Here is an 18,506-nt window from a genome sequence, read left to right as displayed (position 1 = left end):
CTTATGCGCTGATTATATTAACTGAGTACATTTATATTTCCAAGAGGATACACTTGTTTTCTATGCAGCTCCATCACTGTTAAAACTGAAAGACAAGCAAGTTTAAACAACACTGACACACTCATGATGAGGCGTGATGAACACTGACGCTTCTGTTCAGTTTATGAATATATCAGTTATTGTTGCAATAAAAACATTAAGCTTACTGAGCGTACAAAACGGACATCCAGACACACACACACACAGACTTTTGTCCTGCTTCTACATTGGCTTTTGAGAACAACATGTACTCAGTCCCAGCTGAGCCTGAAAGAATGACTGTGTTCTCCGTCCTGCCCAGAGTCGCAAATCATGCTGTTTGTCTGGGAGGAAAACAAAGCTTGAGACCCAAGATGAAGGCAGAGACGGAAGCTCCTTCTAAGGCTAAAATAATTTCTCAGATTTTATTGCTCGTGTGTCTCGGTTCCTTCAATTCAGGTACGTTGCATTTTTGGAATTTGCTTTAAAATTAGTTGATATAAATAGATCTCTTAGGTTTGCCTCGCAACAGTCTGATTTTTCACTGAAATGTTTATACATTGTGTCTGAAGGATTTTGTTAAGATTTGGTTTATATTGGAGCAAACAAAAGCTGATTATTGAAATTTGTTTTTTAATTTAGTTGTTTGTTGGTGTCAGAACAAGGGAATCAGTTGCAGATATGATTTTCCAAATGCAGCGTTGCTTGACTAACTTGCTGGATGAAACTATCAGAGAGTCCTCCCAGTAGATACTCACATTTCCAGAAATTTTTACCATGCTTTCACAGTACTAGCTGAGGTTTAGCAGAAAACACAAACAACAGGAGTTAACTGGTGTACGATATTAAAGTTGCATACCTAATACAAATGCAAACAGAGCATGTACAGGGTTTGTTCTGACTAATGTTGCACAAGCTACTTGGAAAATGAGTAGTCTGCTACTTGCAAAGCTATTTTTATTTTCTTACTTTATGTCAAATCAGAAAAAGGGATCAGAAAAACTGTCAGCCGAACAAATAGGCAGGTAAAAAATGTTCAGTTGAACTGTTTACTAGAAAATAACACTTAAATTAAAACTTCTTTTACTTTTTTAAGACTTTGTGACATTTGAACATGTCCTCCAATAACATGACATCATCAGTCGGCCTACTGCCCTCTCCTCTTCCTACTTAATGCATTTCTCCAGCACTTCTCACTCCGACCTTGTCACATATTGACGTTTGGTCATGGACTTTGCACATCCAGATATGATGTGCAAGGTACTCTGGGTGTGTTAGTTCTTGACAGTCTGGGACGCAGTGTCAACTTCAGCCTGTTACATGCATTGTTGTTTTTCAAAATACGCCTGTTTTACAGGAAATGTACAGTTTGCATACAGTCTCTTTCAAAATAAAAGCACTACGTCGGTACAACAAAGCGAATTAACGTTTTTTTCCTTCAACAATAAATGCACGTGGTTACGTTTTGCCAACACACACATGGTTAGGTTTAGGACAGAAGAACATGGTTTGGCTGTAAAAGTCTTACAGGAAGCAAAGAATGGCCTCCAGAGTGAAAGTCGGTGGTTGTTGGACCCACCCACCAACCCTCCCGCCTGCCAAAAACTGCAGCTCCCTGAATGGCCGCTTGAGGCTGGCTCCAGAAACCAGTCAATCCCCATAGACCCCCATGTTAAAATGCCCAACTTCAAAGCATAATTAAACATGTTTACAACCTTGTACCAAAAACAGTTTTGGTCTCTATAGCTCATTTCCCCCTTCATGACACCTGTACAGGGGGTGAATATTTATATAATGTGTTTACATTTTATTAAGGTTTAATGTAGCAATAATTAAGGGCAAGCTGCTCAGAGTGACAGGCTGTCCACTGATAGTGTCCTCGGCTTCTCAATTAGATCCTCCAAATAACAAGATGGCTGCAGCCGATATGCCGAACTCGAGGCTTCAAAAATGGAGTCCACAAACTGAAGAGTGAAGTCACGGTGGCCGTGTCCATTATTTCTACAGTTAATGATTGTGACCAATGAATTGTAGTAATTTCTGCAGTATTACACTTAATATTCAGCCCAGTCTCATAGAACTGCGTGAAATGGACACGACAACATCAACGGCAACTTTGTCCTGTCCATTTTGTGTCCAGCGACAAATGGACAATGCATTGGTGGGTACGAAATGTCCATCCATGGGGTCCAGATCCAAACAAACCTCAACTTCCAACCAGGAGACCACTTAATAGTGTAATTAGGTTCATTTTGTCTACTCAAAATAGATTAAATGTAGAAATTTTACTTTTTCCAGACAATGATTTTTTAAGGAAATGTCGTTTACCTTGACATGTTTCAACTGTCACTTCAGTATTCTTCAGACTGACGCACGTCAGATGACGCTTCTGAAGAAGACTGAAGTGACAGTCGAAACATGTCAAGGTAAACTACATCTCCTTAAAAACTTTCTACACAGGAGACCACTGTTTGTGTCCCTTTTGAAACCAAAAGGCACTGTAGTTACATGACTTTATGGACTTTACAGTCATTGTGTGACTACCTAGGTACTTTACATACCAACGCAATGTACTTGATGTTGGTACTTTATGTTACCACACAAGGTAGACTTCTTTACATAGGTACTCTATGTAACTGCGTACAGTATGCGAGTTTATGTCACTGACGTCCCAAACGTAGTTAACCAAAACCACAATATTTTCCTAAATTTATGAAAGTACATTTTGTTCTCTAGACCAAACTAAGTGTTTTTATTTTCCAAAACCTAACCAAACTGCGACTGTCTCACAAAAACACCTCAATAATTCATAATAGACTTTACATTGTCATTTTTTTCCTGTTGCCAGCATGTAATTTTTAGACATTTCATGCCCACGACCACTTAATGTGTTGTTGAGGGCAGTGGTGGAAAAAGTACTGATGTAATTCCCTTAAGTAAAAGTAGCAATACTACAGTGTAGAAATACTCTGTTACAAGTAAAAGCCCTATATTCAAATATTTACTTAAGCAAACGTACAAAAGTAAAAGTACTCATTATGGATAAATTACATTATTGGATTACAATATTGATGCATTAATGTGTTCATCAATTTCATGTTGCAGCTGGTAAAGGCAGAGCTCATTTTAATTAATTAATGTGCTGCTGGGTAGTTAATCTGTAAAATTATATCATAATTTATTAGTTGGTTTATATTTTGTATTGATAATCTCCAAAGTAACTAGTAACTAAAGCTTCAAAATGAATGTTGTGAAGTAAGAAGTACAATATTTGCCTCTGAGATGTGGAGGAGCAGAAGTATGTTAGCACAGTACTTGAGTAAATGTACTTAGTTACATTCCACCACTGGCTGAGGGGTTGTATTTCTGTGAGACTGTGTTGTAATATTACAACATGTTCAGTGTCAGCTGAATTGACGAATCTCTGAAAACCAAACATTATAGGCATCACAAAGGTAGTGTTTGTTGTTCTGGTGTTGGATTGCATTGGACCGTGTGGGTGCTTTTACAGTCTTGTGCCCACCCTTTGTAAGTAATACAGTAATTGTGCCTAGAGGATGACTCAGAAGCAGTGTTTTCAGATGTTCAGTTATTTTCAGCTGTGGCCGTGTCTCATCACTGTCCTGCTATTGTTGTGGCTAGCAGCAGAGTCACTGAGCTGCTCTGTTTCTGCAGAGCTAGCATGGCATCTGGACTGCTCCCAGCGTTCTTTTCATGAACTGCCAAGAAGGAAATTTGAACAAACAATCCCCACTTTTGTTGGCTCATGCTGGCCCATCCCAAGGACTGACAGCTGTTCCCATGGTAATGTGGATCTTCCATGCAAACTGGCCCCAGTATACAGCAGAGATGGGGCGTGATGCCCACACTAGCCTTCAGCTCACTATGTATTGCTCACTGCAGATGAAAAAACAATAAAACTGACAGTGAATAATGACAACTATTTACATTTTGCTTGTGTGCAACAAACTGTTGATTGTTCGTAAAGCTGATACACAGCGGCATCCATGAAGATTACATTCATACTGCATGATTCCACTGTACATAATGTACTTATGTCCAACGCCAACATTCAGTGCTAGTACAGGAAGTGGTGTGTCCTTCATGTAGCAAGGCAGAATGTAAGAGTGTGGAGGTCGGAGTGGTGGATGGCTCTGTGAAAATTAATTTTATCATGTGCAGACAGTATATAAATATATTATCTTTAAGTTTTTTGAATCTCAAAATACGGTGCACATTTGCAGAATTGTCCCATATCAACATTGAGTTTGGAGTTGCAATAAAATTACAAGCAAGGTAAAAATAAAGATGGCTGTTCTGCAGATTTAGAAGAAGATATACTTAATTTTCTTTCTCTCTGTTGTCATATACACACAGGCCCGAAATACACACACATGCACAAACAGGACCTATACATACATTAAATGGAGAGATGTCAGAGCGAGGGGGCTGCCCATGGACCAGGAGGCGAGCTGGCACTTCTCTAGCTACCAGTCCACACACCATGCTTGGTCCATACGGGACTTGGTCCATACGGGACTTAGGCCAGTGACCGTCCAGTTCCCAAGCCAAGTCCCTGTGGACTGTCTGCTGCCACCCCATGATAGTTAAAAAGTTGTGAAACTATAAATACTGCTATAACTATAGCTATAACAGCTATAAACATCTCAGACAACACTGGGTGATAGGTAGATTCTCCTTGGTGTTTCTTTAGCCCCTTTTACAATGCCTCGTCAAGGTGGGAGTTTCACGCTGTTATGCCTTGCAGTTCTGAATAAAAGGTACAACTGCTAAATATGAAGACAGAGTTGTCTCGTCTTGAAGGCACCATTGGAGGTAGTAACAGTGGTGGAACTCCGAATGTATAAAAAATACAGCCGTCAGGACGGGATCATGGGCGGCACATGTGTGATATTTTGACTACATGTTATTTGTGCGACCCACCGCAGGAGATTTAAAAAGTAGCTCGAACACAAACTTGTCATGACACTTCCTGCTTCAGATGTGACTATAGTTGCTTCATCTTCATTTTCCTTTATGGCAGATTGCAGCTGTTGCTTTCTGAGGTTGCAGAGAGCCACAACCTACTTTACCAAAGGCATTGTTATGTCTGTGAGTCACATTCTAGCAGAGGCCTGTGCTAACCTGTACTATAAACCTGTAGTCAACTAGTTCAGTCAGCTCTGGGTTTTCCTATCCAGCCACGAGGGCGAAGAGGCGGGGTTGTTCGTTACGAGTGACATCATCAGACCCATGAATGAAGTAGGCTACTTCATATCAGATGAGATAAAACGATACTGAAAGTGTTTGAGACTGCAAGACAAGAAAATGTCAGTGGTGTGAGATATAAACGATACTCTGTACTACTAAAACGGAAACTGTAAAAACATTAACATTGAAACATGGAACACAGTATTCAGAAAATTCACCGCCGGCCGACACTCAAAGTACGTGTAGGTGTCACAAGGCTAAATGTGACATAAGTATATTTTTTGCTGTCGAGTTGGATGATGATAAAACTAACTGAAAATGTCACATAAAACACTTCAAAGTGATGCCAGACTGTTTCTTTTGAGTTGCAGTGATGAATCAGGATCTAATAATATCAATGCTGTCACTGTGGACTAAAATAAACTTTGCAAAAGTTAAAATTCTGCTAAAATGATGTGTTTGATAGAAGCTCTGTTTTAAAACCAGTGTTAACCCTGAAGTTACCTCACTAACTCCAAATCCTGCTTCATAGCACAGGCCTCTGTTCTTCAAATTAAATTAACAGTCCTCTGCTGCTTTTGTGTTTTTACTGGCAGGAAAATTTGCACCCATGAACTAATCATAATACTCTCTATAACAAAATCTAACTTGTGAAACTGTTGTGCTGGAGTGGTGTGGACATAAAAAAGCAAACTCTCCCATGTGTTTTTCTGCAGGTGGGGTGCTGGCAGTGAACATGACTATACCCAACACTCTCATTAGAGGCGCAATGGGAGGGGAGGCCCTGCTGTCTGTTCGCTACAACAGCTTCAGCCTTGACCTGCCGGTCATCAAGTGGCAGCTCAAGAGGGAAAAGTCTGTCACTGTTGTCCAGTCGATTGGAACTGACATCATCGGGACCCTGAGGCCTGAGTATCGTGACCGCATCCTGGTATTTGAGAACGGTACTCTCCTCCTGCACAACCTCAGACTCTCTGATGACGGAACTTATGACGTGGAGATCTCCATAACAGATGACACCTTTACAGGAGAGGGCAGCATCACGCTCACTGTGGACGGTAGGAGGATGACTTCTACTGTATGATTATAAGATTTCTACTGTATGATTATAAGATTAATGTGGCGGTAAAGTCACACCTGTTTTTCTGAACTAGTGTCATAGAGACATACTACTATCTGTGACTTAGACTCAGGTCCAAATTAAAGGTCCAGTGTGTAGGATTCATTTATATCTACGCACAGAACAAGTCTCCTTCCATGGAGGTCGCCATGTTGTTTTAAAGTGGTCCCAAATGAACGAAACAAACACTGGTGTTTTGCATCAGCCACCATAATTCTCCTACACGCTTGGCTCACAGAAGTTTCAGTTGGTTACAATCTGCAGCCTTACCACGAGGTGCCACTTAATCCTGCACACAAGACCTTTAAGTCCCAGTGTGATGATTAGACTCAGGTTAAAACTCTGACTTTGACTAAAGGGCTGTTAAAATACATAGACTGTATAAATAATAGATGTAGCTACCCTAACGTCACCCATTTGTCTGTAGACTGCCGTTCTGAAAACCTTTAGTTTGTTCATTTCAGCTGTCAACATCTTGTTTCTTTGGAGCCAGAAGTGACCATATATGGACAAGAGGTTGGAGCTGTGTTATAACACAGTGTATTGAATTTAGAGACTAAGATCTTTTATTATATTTGGGCCCATCTTCTCTAGGTTTCGACTCAGGAGCAAATGATACACAGCTAATAAAAGCTTAAAGTGAACGACTTGATTTATTGCAACATTGAAAAAAAATAAACATTAAAAATAATTAATTATCCCCAACTTGTCTCCCTACAGCACAAATGCTGTTTTCTCAGTCCTTTTTTGTCTTTTTTTCTCCTCAGTTCTTTTCAGTTCAACTCCTCAATTCAGGTGTGTGGTGTAGGCCTGCCCCCAATAGTCAACCAAACGTTAGTCGACCAAAAAGGTCATCAGTTGACAAGATTTCATTGGTTGTTTAGTTGCAGAAGAAAAACAAACAAATGTGAAACTCTATCAGGAGCTGCACCATGTCAAAATAAATCCAATACGACTGGACCATGTGTGACTTTAATTTGAAAGGACAGACACAGGAAGTGTCCACGCTCAGTAGTCAGACAGGAGTCAGGTTAATTTCCAGGGCTGGTACCTGCGGTTATTCCACAGGCTAGTTAATAACATGTCGGGCAGGAAATCCAAAGTGTGGGATCATTTTGAGAAGGTGAAGGACGAACCCAAGGCGATATGTAAACTCATCTTCATTGGTCGACTACAAACATGACATATCATCTGAAACACGGAAGTAGCTACATGCCCATTAGCCCACAGCGTCATTAACAGGCGGCTCGCTCAGTGTGTGACGTGCACTTGTAGATAAAATATAGGCCTATATTAATGAAGGTTCATTAGTACGCTTTTGTATTTCTCTGTAATGTAGCACAGTGTTAACAATGTTACTGATACTATTCTTTCTCACACCTTCAACTCAAACCAGCAAAATATATCATTTAATCATTACATTCAGAAACATGTGGGAGACTAGTCGACTGATGGACACTCGACTGCTGGTCGACAAAGAAAATTCTTAGTCTGGGGGGCATCCCTTGTGTGGTGTGTGAGCATGGGTGCAGATCTGATGACAAGTTTGGGGGGGACACAATTTGTGATTTTTTTTAATTGCACACGTGCAAATCATGCCCACAGAGCGCTTGAAATTGCCAGCATATTTCATGATTTCATAGAGGCTCATCACCATCACCAAGTCATTCAAAAAGCACTACACAGAGAATCATATGCTTACCTTTACTGTTTATTTCTCTTAAACAGCCAGTAGTACATGGAACCAGCCATCCCCCTCCTTTTCACTGCTTCGCTGTTAGTTAATGCTACTTCTAGTTTCAGGGTCTCAGGCATATTATGTCCACTCACGTTCTCATGTCTCGCCTCTCACGGATTCCCAATTCTCCTCATCATCTTCCCTTTCTCCCAGTATATAGGACTACTGTATACATTTGTTCAATTTCAATCATTTAGGCTATTTAGAATTGGGGGGGACAATTTGTATTTTTCAGAATTTGGGGGGGACATGTCCCCCCCATCCCCCCTGGGATCTGCACCCATGTGTGTGAGTGTTATCTTTGCAACCCAGGTGGTGTGTTTGTTGAGATCTCATGTGCTTGATCTGTCCTGAAGTGAGGTTGTTGTCACTCCTGGTATTGTGGCAAACCAGGTTGGATCCTCTTCTTACACCCCTGACATGGGTCCTGGGCCTGGCTCACCAATCCTGGATCACATCCTCTCAGAAATAATCTCAGACTCAAGAAGGAAAAAAACCCCAACCTGCACACAGCAGGGAAAAATATCATATTGCTATTGTACAACAATTACATTATCATTAGTAACCATATTTCTTCTTACTCACTATCTGCATCAGCGACTTCATTCATATGATTTAAAACTGAAATCCACTGTGTTTAAACATGACACACAGAAAAACAGTTTGTATATTAACCCATATGAATTTACATGCATTCACATTTTATGTTCAACCATTAAATCTTCCATAACCAACAGTCACAGCAAAATGTCACAAACCGCCTAATCAACCAACCTATTTAGTTTATAAATAAAGATTAAGATTAATACTCAGAAAACTATTTTTACATTCAGTCACAGATGTCTGTGATTGGTTTATGGTAGTCTTAAGGCAAAGAAACGTGACAGAAAATAAAGCAGTGGTCTCAACAAGTAACATAGTATTGACGTTTACTCACAGCTAATCGCTAGCTTACCATGCTAACTCAGTACGTCAACTCACCTGAGATTCGGATTAATACCAAAACAGGCACATTGACATCAAAATAATTCTCCGGTTTTACACCCAGTTACACGGAGAAAATAAAATTAAACACATGGTGCTTTACAGAAGCTCTCTGAAACTTTTCTCTATTAGATTCTTCTCTGCAGAGTGCAACTGTGGTGTTTCTCAGTGTCTTCCTGCCTCTTCTTCTCTACTAATTAAGCAAGATTTTATGCCTTACAGCTGTTGTGAGCATTTATACTTGTGCGTGGTGTCTGTGTCACTCTGCAGTAACACCTCCCAAAACACTAGTCGGTAGCGGAGGTTTCTGTGAAGTGCTGTAAAGTTTAGTTGATTCAAAACAGACATTAAACACACATTAAACATGGCTTAATAGAGACAATTTCAAACACAAGTCCACAAATCGGCTTCACTATAACTCACAGCATTCACAAACACTTGTCTGTATCTGGACACATTTTCCCCACAACTACAACATGCTAACGTTATTAGCACAAGCCTATGGAATTTTACATTGTGTAAATTAACCTAGTGACCGTGGAGATTTCCTCTGCTCATATGAAGCCAGGATAAATCACACACATGCTATTTTTGTGGACGCTTTATTGTCTTCACAATTTATTGTTTCTTATCTGTGAAGTTAAAGTAAGTAAAAGCTTTGTTTCCACTGAGGGAAATGGTTTCAGCTTACAGAAATAGGACATCTGCGTTGCTGCAACATGTAGTTACATTTCTGGGGAGGTGCATGTCAGGCTACTGAGTAGAATAGGCATAGGCTCTACGTTGACGCAGAGCCCACACAGTAGGTATGGTGTGGATTAGACGCAGAAGTATAAATCCCCCATTTAGTCAAAACCATTAGCATTACACTGTGTTATAGCTCCCTCTAGCAACCAGTGTGGGATCAGCAGAATTAACTTCACTGGTCAAATGTATGTGAGTTACACTCTGTGGAGCCAGCTTCAAGTTAATGAACTACAGTTTTGGGCACTTTCGCACTGGCTTAATTTTTCAGCCTCAGAAATTACAACTTGTTAAAGTAACATAATTGGCGTTTCTCAAAGTCAAGGATCCTTCCTTGATAGGATGAATCTTTCCAAGGAATGATCCTACAAAGGCAAGGCAAGAGTCCTTCCTAGCATTCAGTGAACACACATTGGAACAGGTTACCGAGTGCCCCCAGGTGTGCGTCATTAAGCCTCAGCGGACTGAGGGGGTTTCAGGATACTGTGATCATTTTGGCACTCTCAAATGGCTTTGTACAGTTTGAACAAATGTCAACAGTATTTTCAAAGTCACGTGACTTTTAGGGAGAATATATGTGGGGATTATACTTAAAAAAAACAAACAGATAGGCTAAATGAAACTCTTGTGGCATTTCCATCACTGCTGTAATGATTAATCTAAAAACGTTTATGTTTTATCTACATCACACTTGTTTAAAAATCTCATTATTCGGCAGTGGACACATTTGAAAGTGTAAATTATGAGGTTTCTGTCAATATCTTATGCTTGTATGAAAAAAAGCTACTGGAGATATTATTCAAATAAATGGCATCTAGATCCTACTGAGCTCTGCTGGCGCAAGTTTCACTGAAGAGGCCTCGCCTTCACTTCCTGCAAATTGTGCGCAAAGAATTGTGTTTACTTTATACCTGCTGAGGATATACACATGCATCCTTGAAAATTCTCTGAAGGACTCTGTCCTCTGTAGAACTCGAGGGATCCTATCTGGGGCACATGCTCACCTCTAACCTCTGCAACAGGGACAGATATTCAAGTAGAATACACTCCTGATATATTGCAGCTCAGTAGTAGTTGTGTTGTGCTTGTGGCCCATATAGGGGCCTGTGTGAAGGTCACCTGTATCCTGGAGAAGAGTAGGAGGGAACAACAACGTTCCTCAGGAGCCAATCTGTGTCAGGGGGAACATTTTCTTCCTACGCTTCTGCTGAGAATGCAATCCCCTGCCAGCTGATGCCCCAAAGATTTCGCGGTTCTCAGGAGCCATATACAATACATGAATGTGCAATGTCTCCATCAGCTGAATGTCAGAAATTTCCCACAAAATATTAACTTAATAAACCTAATAATTCTCCTCAATTTTCAAACACTGCACCGCAATTTCAAGACTGTCCTCCAAAATACAACCACATTTTTACTAGCAGAAATTACTCCCAATATTTATCTTTTTTTGGTTAGGCAGTGACCTATAGTGGCCATACTAATTATTACAGGAGCAAGGAGGAGGTCAGGTGACAGAGCACAGGATAAAGAGCGATAAAGTCTGCTCAGGTGGATAAAACAAGACCCAGACTTTCATCCAGGAGATCAGTACTCTACTCCCATGTAAAACTAGTAACACCCCGTTTCCACCAAGCAGTACGGTACGGTTCGGTTCGGTATGCATTTTTCCTGTTTCCACTGTGAAAAGTTGTGGATGGTACTGTTCCGTACCATCCCCATTTTTGTTCCCCCCTCTGGTGGGGTATCTAGCACACAGACGTGATACTAAAAGTATTACTCACATTTAAAACTGCGAACATCATATATGAGTTATCTTGCTGTCCACCAATAGGTGTGCTAATTAAGGAAACACCCTATGGGTTTTGTATGAAGTAGCAGGAACATACGACCTATGTGGACATATGGGTTAAAGGACCTATTGACAATATGAGTTGTTTCAGATTTAGGACTTGAGTGTAAAGACTTGCTATTTTGACAGATATTGACAGATATTTTGCAGATCAATGACTCGGTTCTTCCTCTGCAATAGATGGAATATTCTTTGTGTAGATTCACAGCACTCAAATCTGAAGCCTAACTGAAACCCATTGTATCTTCTGTCGCCTTTATCCAGAGTCTATATCCAGGCCCTATATCCACATGGAGTCGACATCAGTACTGGAGCTCAGCGAAAACGTCATCCTCAACTGCTCCCATGACAATGGAACCAGGACTACATACAGGTGGTTCAAAGGTGGAAAGCCACTGACCAATATGACGAGATTCGTGTTGTCACCTGACCAGAAGCTCCTGACCATCACACGGGTGTTGATGGTAGATGATGACACGTACAGCTGCACAGTGGAGAATCCTGTGGGCAACATGACGAGCTTGCCAATCAGACTGACGGTCTACAGTGAGTGATACTATCTAAGTTATTGGCTGCAGCGCCAATAATAATTAAACACATTATGTTGACACGGGTAGCTGCTAAAAGTGACGGTTCACTTAAAAATCAAAATTACATATTCCTTCTCTCACCTGTGGGGCTATTTATCAATCTAGAATGTTCTGGTTTGAGGTCCCGAGTGCTGGAGATATTGGCTGTAGAGATGTCTGTCTTCTCAGCTGGCACCTGACATCAATATGATGTCAGAAAGACGTTAAGATATAAAATTTTGGTTGGAATGAAAACTGGGTTGACGATATTTTAAATTTCTAACGACATTCGAATTTCATGTTGTATGGACGTTAACATTATGACATTTTGCAGGTGTTGGGTTTTGTTCTCCATGCCCTACAACTAAATGTCATTCTTCTAAGATGAGGTTGACATGAGGCGTTTAGAAGACGTTAGCTTTTGGTTGCTTATCAACACTACTTTGAACCAACAAAATGTTAACGTCATCTGTCGTCAGTATTCTACGCCAAATTGATATTTCCATTCAACCCGGTCTCACACTCGAAATTCTGTGCTTTTGCAATGACTTAACTTGTCTTAACTTTCTTGCAGTGGGACATGAAAGAAAGTTAAGGCAACGAAACTCCATCTGGGGTGTTCGCGTACCGTAAGATTATAAAGCCAAACCCTGTCCTTTTTTCTAAACCCAACCATGTGCAGGTTGCCTAAACCTAACCATATGTTTTTGTTGCCTAAACCCAACCCCGTGTGTTAGTGGTTGAAGGCAAAAATACCTCAATTTGCAGTGTTTTACTGACTACGTGAAAGAGACTGTATGCGAATGGTAAATTTCCCGTGAAAACAGAAGTGTGTTTTGAAAGAAGACAATGCATGTAACAGGCTGAAGTTGACACCAACGCACCCAGGGTACCTTTCACATCGTATCTGGATGTGGAAAGTCCATGACCAAAGGGTCGATATGTGACAAGGTCGGAGTGAAAATGTGTTGTGAAATTTGATCACCCAACGTCACAAACTAAATTCAACAAAAAATCAATGTCTGTGACATTGGTGGCCAGCTAGGCAATGATGATTTTGGATCAGCTGTGAAGTCCGGCGCCTAGTGGCTGCTTGCCCCGCTTCTGTTCAATGGCTAATTAGTGGAGCTAACTGCTAACAGTCACCACTGCAACTAACAAACTCCACAAATCCATTCAGCAGCTCCACCATCCACAGTCAGACACACACGGCTGATTATTTACTGTTGAATTACAGCACACAACTCACACCAGCGACTGACCCTGCTCCGGTGTGAGTGTTTTTGCTGGCTAGTGAAACATCCTGGTACAGACTATTTCCTGGAATTTACCAGCCTGTTGCTCATGCGGCATTTGAAGATAATCATAAGCATGGCTGTTCTCAGCTTTCAACGTCCGATAGTCCACCACTAACATTTTGGTCACGTCTCATCAATGAAAATGAAACATAGATTTCATCTTAGTTTTAATTGTCAAGATCTGTTTGTAGCTTAGGTCATCATCTTGTTTTTGTCATGGAAAAAGGTTGTTAATGAAAATTTTTTGTCAACGAAATCAACACTGTAGCTGGGTTCTCGCCAGTCTAGTGGAACTAGATGGCACTTGGCTTGTAGTGCTCAAAACGCCAAAAAATACATTTAAAAAAATTATAACAATGTCTCGGGCGGCACGGTGGTGTGGTGGTTAGCACTCTCGCCTCACAGCAAGAGGGTTGCCGGTTCGATCCCGGGCGTGGGAGCCCTTCTGTGCGGAGTTTGCATGTTCTCCCCGTGTCAGCGTGGGTTCTCTCCGGGCACTCCGGCTTCCTCCCACAGTCCAAAGACATGCAGATTGGGGACTAGGTTAATTGATAACTCTAAATTGTCCGTAGGTGTGAATGTGAGCGTGAATGGTTGTCTGTCTCTATGTGTCAGCCCTGCGATAGTCTGGCGACCTGTCCAGGGTGTACCCTGCCTCTCGCCCAATGTCAGCTGGGATAGGCTCCAGCTCCCCCGCGACCCTCGTGAGGATGAAGCGGTTAGAAGATGAATGAATGAATAACAATGTCTCTTTCCAGATATCATGACCTGGTTACTCAGGATAATCCACAGACCTCATTGTAAGCAGTTTTGTGTAGGAACTATTTTCTTTCTACTGAACTACACCCACCAACTGAATCACTGCACAGAAGGAAGTGTGCATCTGTTCATGGACGAGAGGCTTGTGCTTATGACAGCATGATATTATAACATTGGATGCTATGTGTATTGTACCTTGTGTGTCCCTGTGTTGTTCTGTTGTCTGTCAACATTCATTAACTTTAATTTTGCATGTCCTACCAGGAAGAAGTTCCCTCTACATCATCCTCTCCACTGGAGGCATCTTCCTCCTCATCACCTTGGTAACGATATGTGCCTGCTGGACACCTTCCAAAAAGTAAGAACTGCTGATAGTCTTTTAAATCAACCCTAAAAAGCAGAAAGGTGATTTTAGAAAGGTCGATCTGGAGTGCAAACAAACAAACATTATAACATGATGTTAATACATTGCCATTTTGTCTTTATTAGGCAAAGACATCAAGCTAGAAAGCCTCTCTCCAGGTTTTATGACCACTCTGATCACTCACCAATCAGTCTTACAGGTATAGTATTGTTATCCTTAATTAATATTCCACTGAGATGAAAGAACAAAAAGTGATCAGCTAATCTATGACAACCCATTCTCAATTCGAAGTTGTCAAATACCGCAGTGTGATCAAAAGGCATCCTTTTGCAGTGGTACGATACGCTTCCGTGCGATATTGGTTTATAACACCTTAGGACGGCGTCAGTTTGAAATGCCGCCAGACAACAACATCATTATGGTGCTTTAAAGTTCCTAAAAGTACTTTGGTATGAAAGTAGAGCCAAACCATGATGTTTTTTTCTCAACGTAACCATGTGCGTTTGTTACACAAGGCAAAAAATGTTGTATGTTTATTTTCCAAACTATTTCCTGCAAACTACATTTCCTGTGAGAACAGAGGTGTATTTCGAAGAGACACAATTCATGCAACAGGCGTAAACTGACAACAGACGCACCCAGGATATCTAGTGCGTCAAATGTAGACATGATGATCCACTGACCGAGCCGCTATGTGTGATGACTTTGGAGTGAGAACGTGTTGTCGACTATGAGACTAGAAGATTCCCTGTTGAGAATTTATGTGAATGACAATCCGATGTTTTGTGCTTTGCCACAGATGGTGTACTCCCAAAAATGACAGAGCATAACGGAATAAATGCTGTAACTTCACTTTACATCCTGCAGCAAAAGGTATCTCTTTCATCACCACTATGATTTTATTATTCTGTGACTAACAAAAGGTAGCAAGACTAAAACTTAATCAACACTAATATCCCCTGAAGGCTTTCTGTTTACACAGGGTTATTTACAGTGGAACTTATGATGTAAAGACTGTCCAAAGCAAAGAACATGCATAGTAATCATGTATAGAGAAATATGGCCTGTTGATATATGGTATAAATAAAAATGATGAACTTACTGTCTCATAAAGTATATTTAAGTTTCACTCAGTAACACTACAATTAGTCCCATAGACTATAGGTTTAATGCCACTCCAGAGGAGGACAGACTTGTGTGAGCTGGTGAAATTGGGAGTGAGATTCATTTTTTGTTTTACTGTCCATGAAGAATTAAGAAATGTGCTTAGTAAAATGATATACATTTATGTTGAATTCTTTTGTCTGGGTGACCATGAAAAACTCCAGTTGTGCAACCAGGAAGGAAACATTTCTTGAAACAGATTTCATTTACCAAGCTTGGGGAGAGAAGTCAGAGCATTTTGTTCAAGATGGAACTTTAAAACAACTGAAATAAAATGTATTGCGTGTTTGTTCACTGCAGCTGTACTTCTGGGCCCTATTTCAGAGAGCAGAATTAGTGACAGTGACGACATGAACTTTGTTTTACTGGAGAACTGTTGGTGGAGAATGGATTTGAGCTGAAGCCATCTTGTTTTGCAGGATCCGTCCATGGATGACTCTTCCAGCAACAGTATTGGATCTCCCTCTGAACTTGACAACCCGCCGAGCTACACCAGTTCCCCCAAATACACCAGTCCTCATGCCCAGTCTAATGGGTCCCCTGCCCACTCCTGTCACAGGTATACCTGAAGGCCCATCGTGCTTAAGTCTCCACATCGCACCATGTGAGACATCAGAGTGTCCAGCTGACTCTGGACGGCAACTTTCTGCACATCCGCCCGGAGTTTGGGAAATATATCAAAACGGTTTCCTGGGGTTTTACAATAATGTTATTACTGCCTGTTGATGTGTTTTATGTAAAAGTAAACTGGAACTTGAGCCGAAGTTGCGTTTAAGGTTAGAGGCACAGTCTGTGAAGGAATATGGTGACAGTGTGACATTAGGGAAGTTTTTAAAGAGCTCTGAAGCCTGTCTTTGGATTTACAATTAACTACCATTGTTGTTAGTTACGGGAACTACAAAATTTGGGGAATGGCACAGAGTCTGCATGAAGCTGAGGTGAAGTCGGTGTAAACTGTCATGTGATGAAGATACTTCTCTGTATGCTTTATTGTGAATTCAAAATCACAACCATATAAGACAGTTTGTCATTAATGCTAAAAAAAAAAAATTAAGGATAAAGTTGGAAAAAAATCACCCTTAGAATGTTCCTCTTTTACTCCTTTTGAGTGTTGTGTGTGATTTTTTCTGTAGTGTTGTTGAAAAGAAAAACACACGTTTGTAATATTTTGTGAAATAATGTAAATTACTATTTTAGTTATACTAGATGATTTAATAGCACTTTCAGTGAGACGACAGAAGAAGCCATGTTGGTGAAGGGGTTGTGGTGTTTAAATTTTATACAAACTTTAATAAAATCTGAAATGTTTCACAAGTTTCTTGTGATTTTTTTCACTGTGCTTTTTGACTCTTACGTCATTTAAGTTGTACCTCAGGGCTCTTACTCATTCATATTGTCATGTTTTTTCATTTTCCACTAGTTTAAGGGTGCAGCCCTGTTTGGTTCGGTTGAACATGTAATCATTGCCATCAAGATGAGCCAGACGCGGCACAATGCATGGTGGTTGGTGTCTGACTTCATCTCGATTTGCTCTGACATCATATAAAAGTGGACACTGAGATTGAGGCAGCCAGTCCAACCAATAAACTTTGGTTCAGCATCAGTTTCAGCATCCATGGACAAGATGGACGATTGAGAGAACCATATCCCCTTCAATAGCTCAGTATGTAGAGTGGCTCTAGGTGAGCCATATCACATATATTTAATATTTCACTAATTTGAGTGACAAGCAAAATCAGATTTAACTCCACCAACAAAAATAAAACCAAAGTGTGGTAGTAAATAGAATTATAACAACATAACACTGCATACTATTTTATCAAGGCAAGGTATTTCAAATTGCATCACTCTGTTAAATGAATACAATTCTAAATAACTGATATGGCATTGACAGACAACCTAAACTTCAAATGCACCAACAAATACAAAACAAGACTACATACTATACTACTGAATAGAATTATAACAACTAACAGTGCATGGTATTTTATCAAGGCAAAATGTTTCAAATTGCATCCAACAATAATCACTTCATCCAGGTCAGTCCTGCTAAGACATGAGAAGAATCAATTTAACAGTCCCTTAGTTGACCTCTCTTGACAATACCAATGTTAAACTGTTCCTCTGCTCTAACTACTCAGCCAAAAGCAGATACACTGATAAGGAGATTTGGTGAGGGCTTTTCATTCTTATCTGTCCATGTTGAAATTGCACCAGACACCTCAATATTCAGTCCAGCTGAGCCATACCACATCAAGAAAAAAATTAAGTGCATAATATGGCATTATGAGGTGAATAACATGTAAACTGCATCATACTGTTCAAAAATCAGTCCTCATTGCTTGCTTGACTAACATGTCTGTTACCTTCCATGTAGTTTACCAACATTTGCCATCTAATGAGAGAAATGGCATTTTTTTGACTTAGCAAGAGCAGTGAAGTTAGGTGTATATGTTGTCAGAGCAATGCGCAAGCAGTGTTGCAGATGCTGGTCAGTGAGAGATATGCGATTGTGAGTTTTAATGGCATTCATGTGTGAGAATGACGACTCACAAGTGTATGTTGAGCCAAACATTGTCAGGAGAAAAAGTGCAAGACCCCTTGAGTGTGGAAATTTCTCTTGGCTGACTTCATGAGTCCAGAATTTTTCAAAACCTGCCAGCTGCAATGACTGTCGCAAGTCTT

General features: G+C 40.5%; 1 protein-coding gene across 1 annotated transcript; it reads left to right on the top strand.

The window, feature by feature from the left end:
• The first annotated feature begins 307 nt into the window (after positions 1-307).
• On the top strand, positions 308-17,082 carry hepacamb (hepatic and glial cell adhesion molecule b). The gene is made up of 7 exons (XM_049593078.1): positions 308-477; positions 5,946-6,287; positions 11,932-12,213; positions 14,558-14,651; positions 14,783-14,856; positions 15,457-15,530; positions 16,241-17,082. Exons 1-7 carry the CDS (start codon positions 315-317, stop codon positions 16,388-16,390), a joined length of 1,179 nt encoding a protein of 392 aa, XP_049449035.1. The 5' UTR covers positions 308-314; the 3' UTR covers positions 16,391-17,082.
• Positions 17,083-18,506: the final 1,424 nt, after the last annotated feature.

Source organism: Epinephelus fuscoguttatus, linkage group LG12 (genome assembly GCF_011397635.1).
Source record: "Epinephelus fuscoguttatus linkage group LG12, E.fuscoguttatus.final_Chr_v1".
Lineage (NCBI taxonomy): Eukaryota > Metazoa > Chordata > Actinopteri > Perciformes > Serranidae > Epinephelus > Epinephelus fuscoguttatus.
This window is presented reverse-complemented; position numbering and strand designations above follow the sequence as displayed.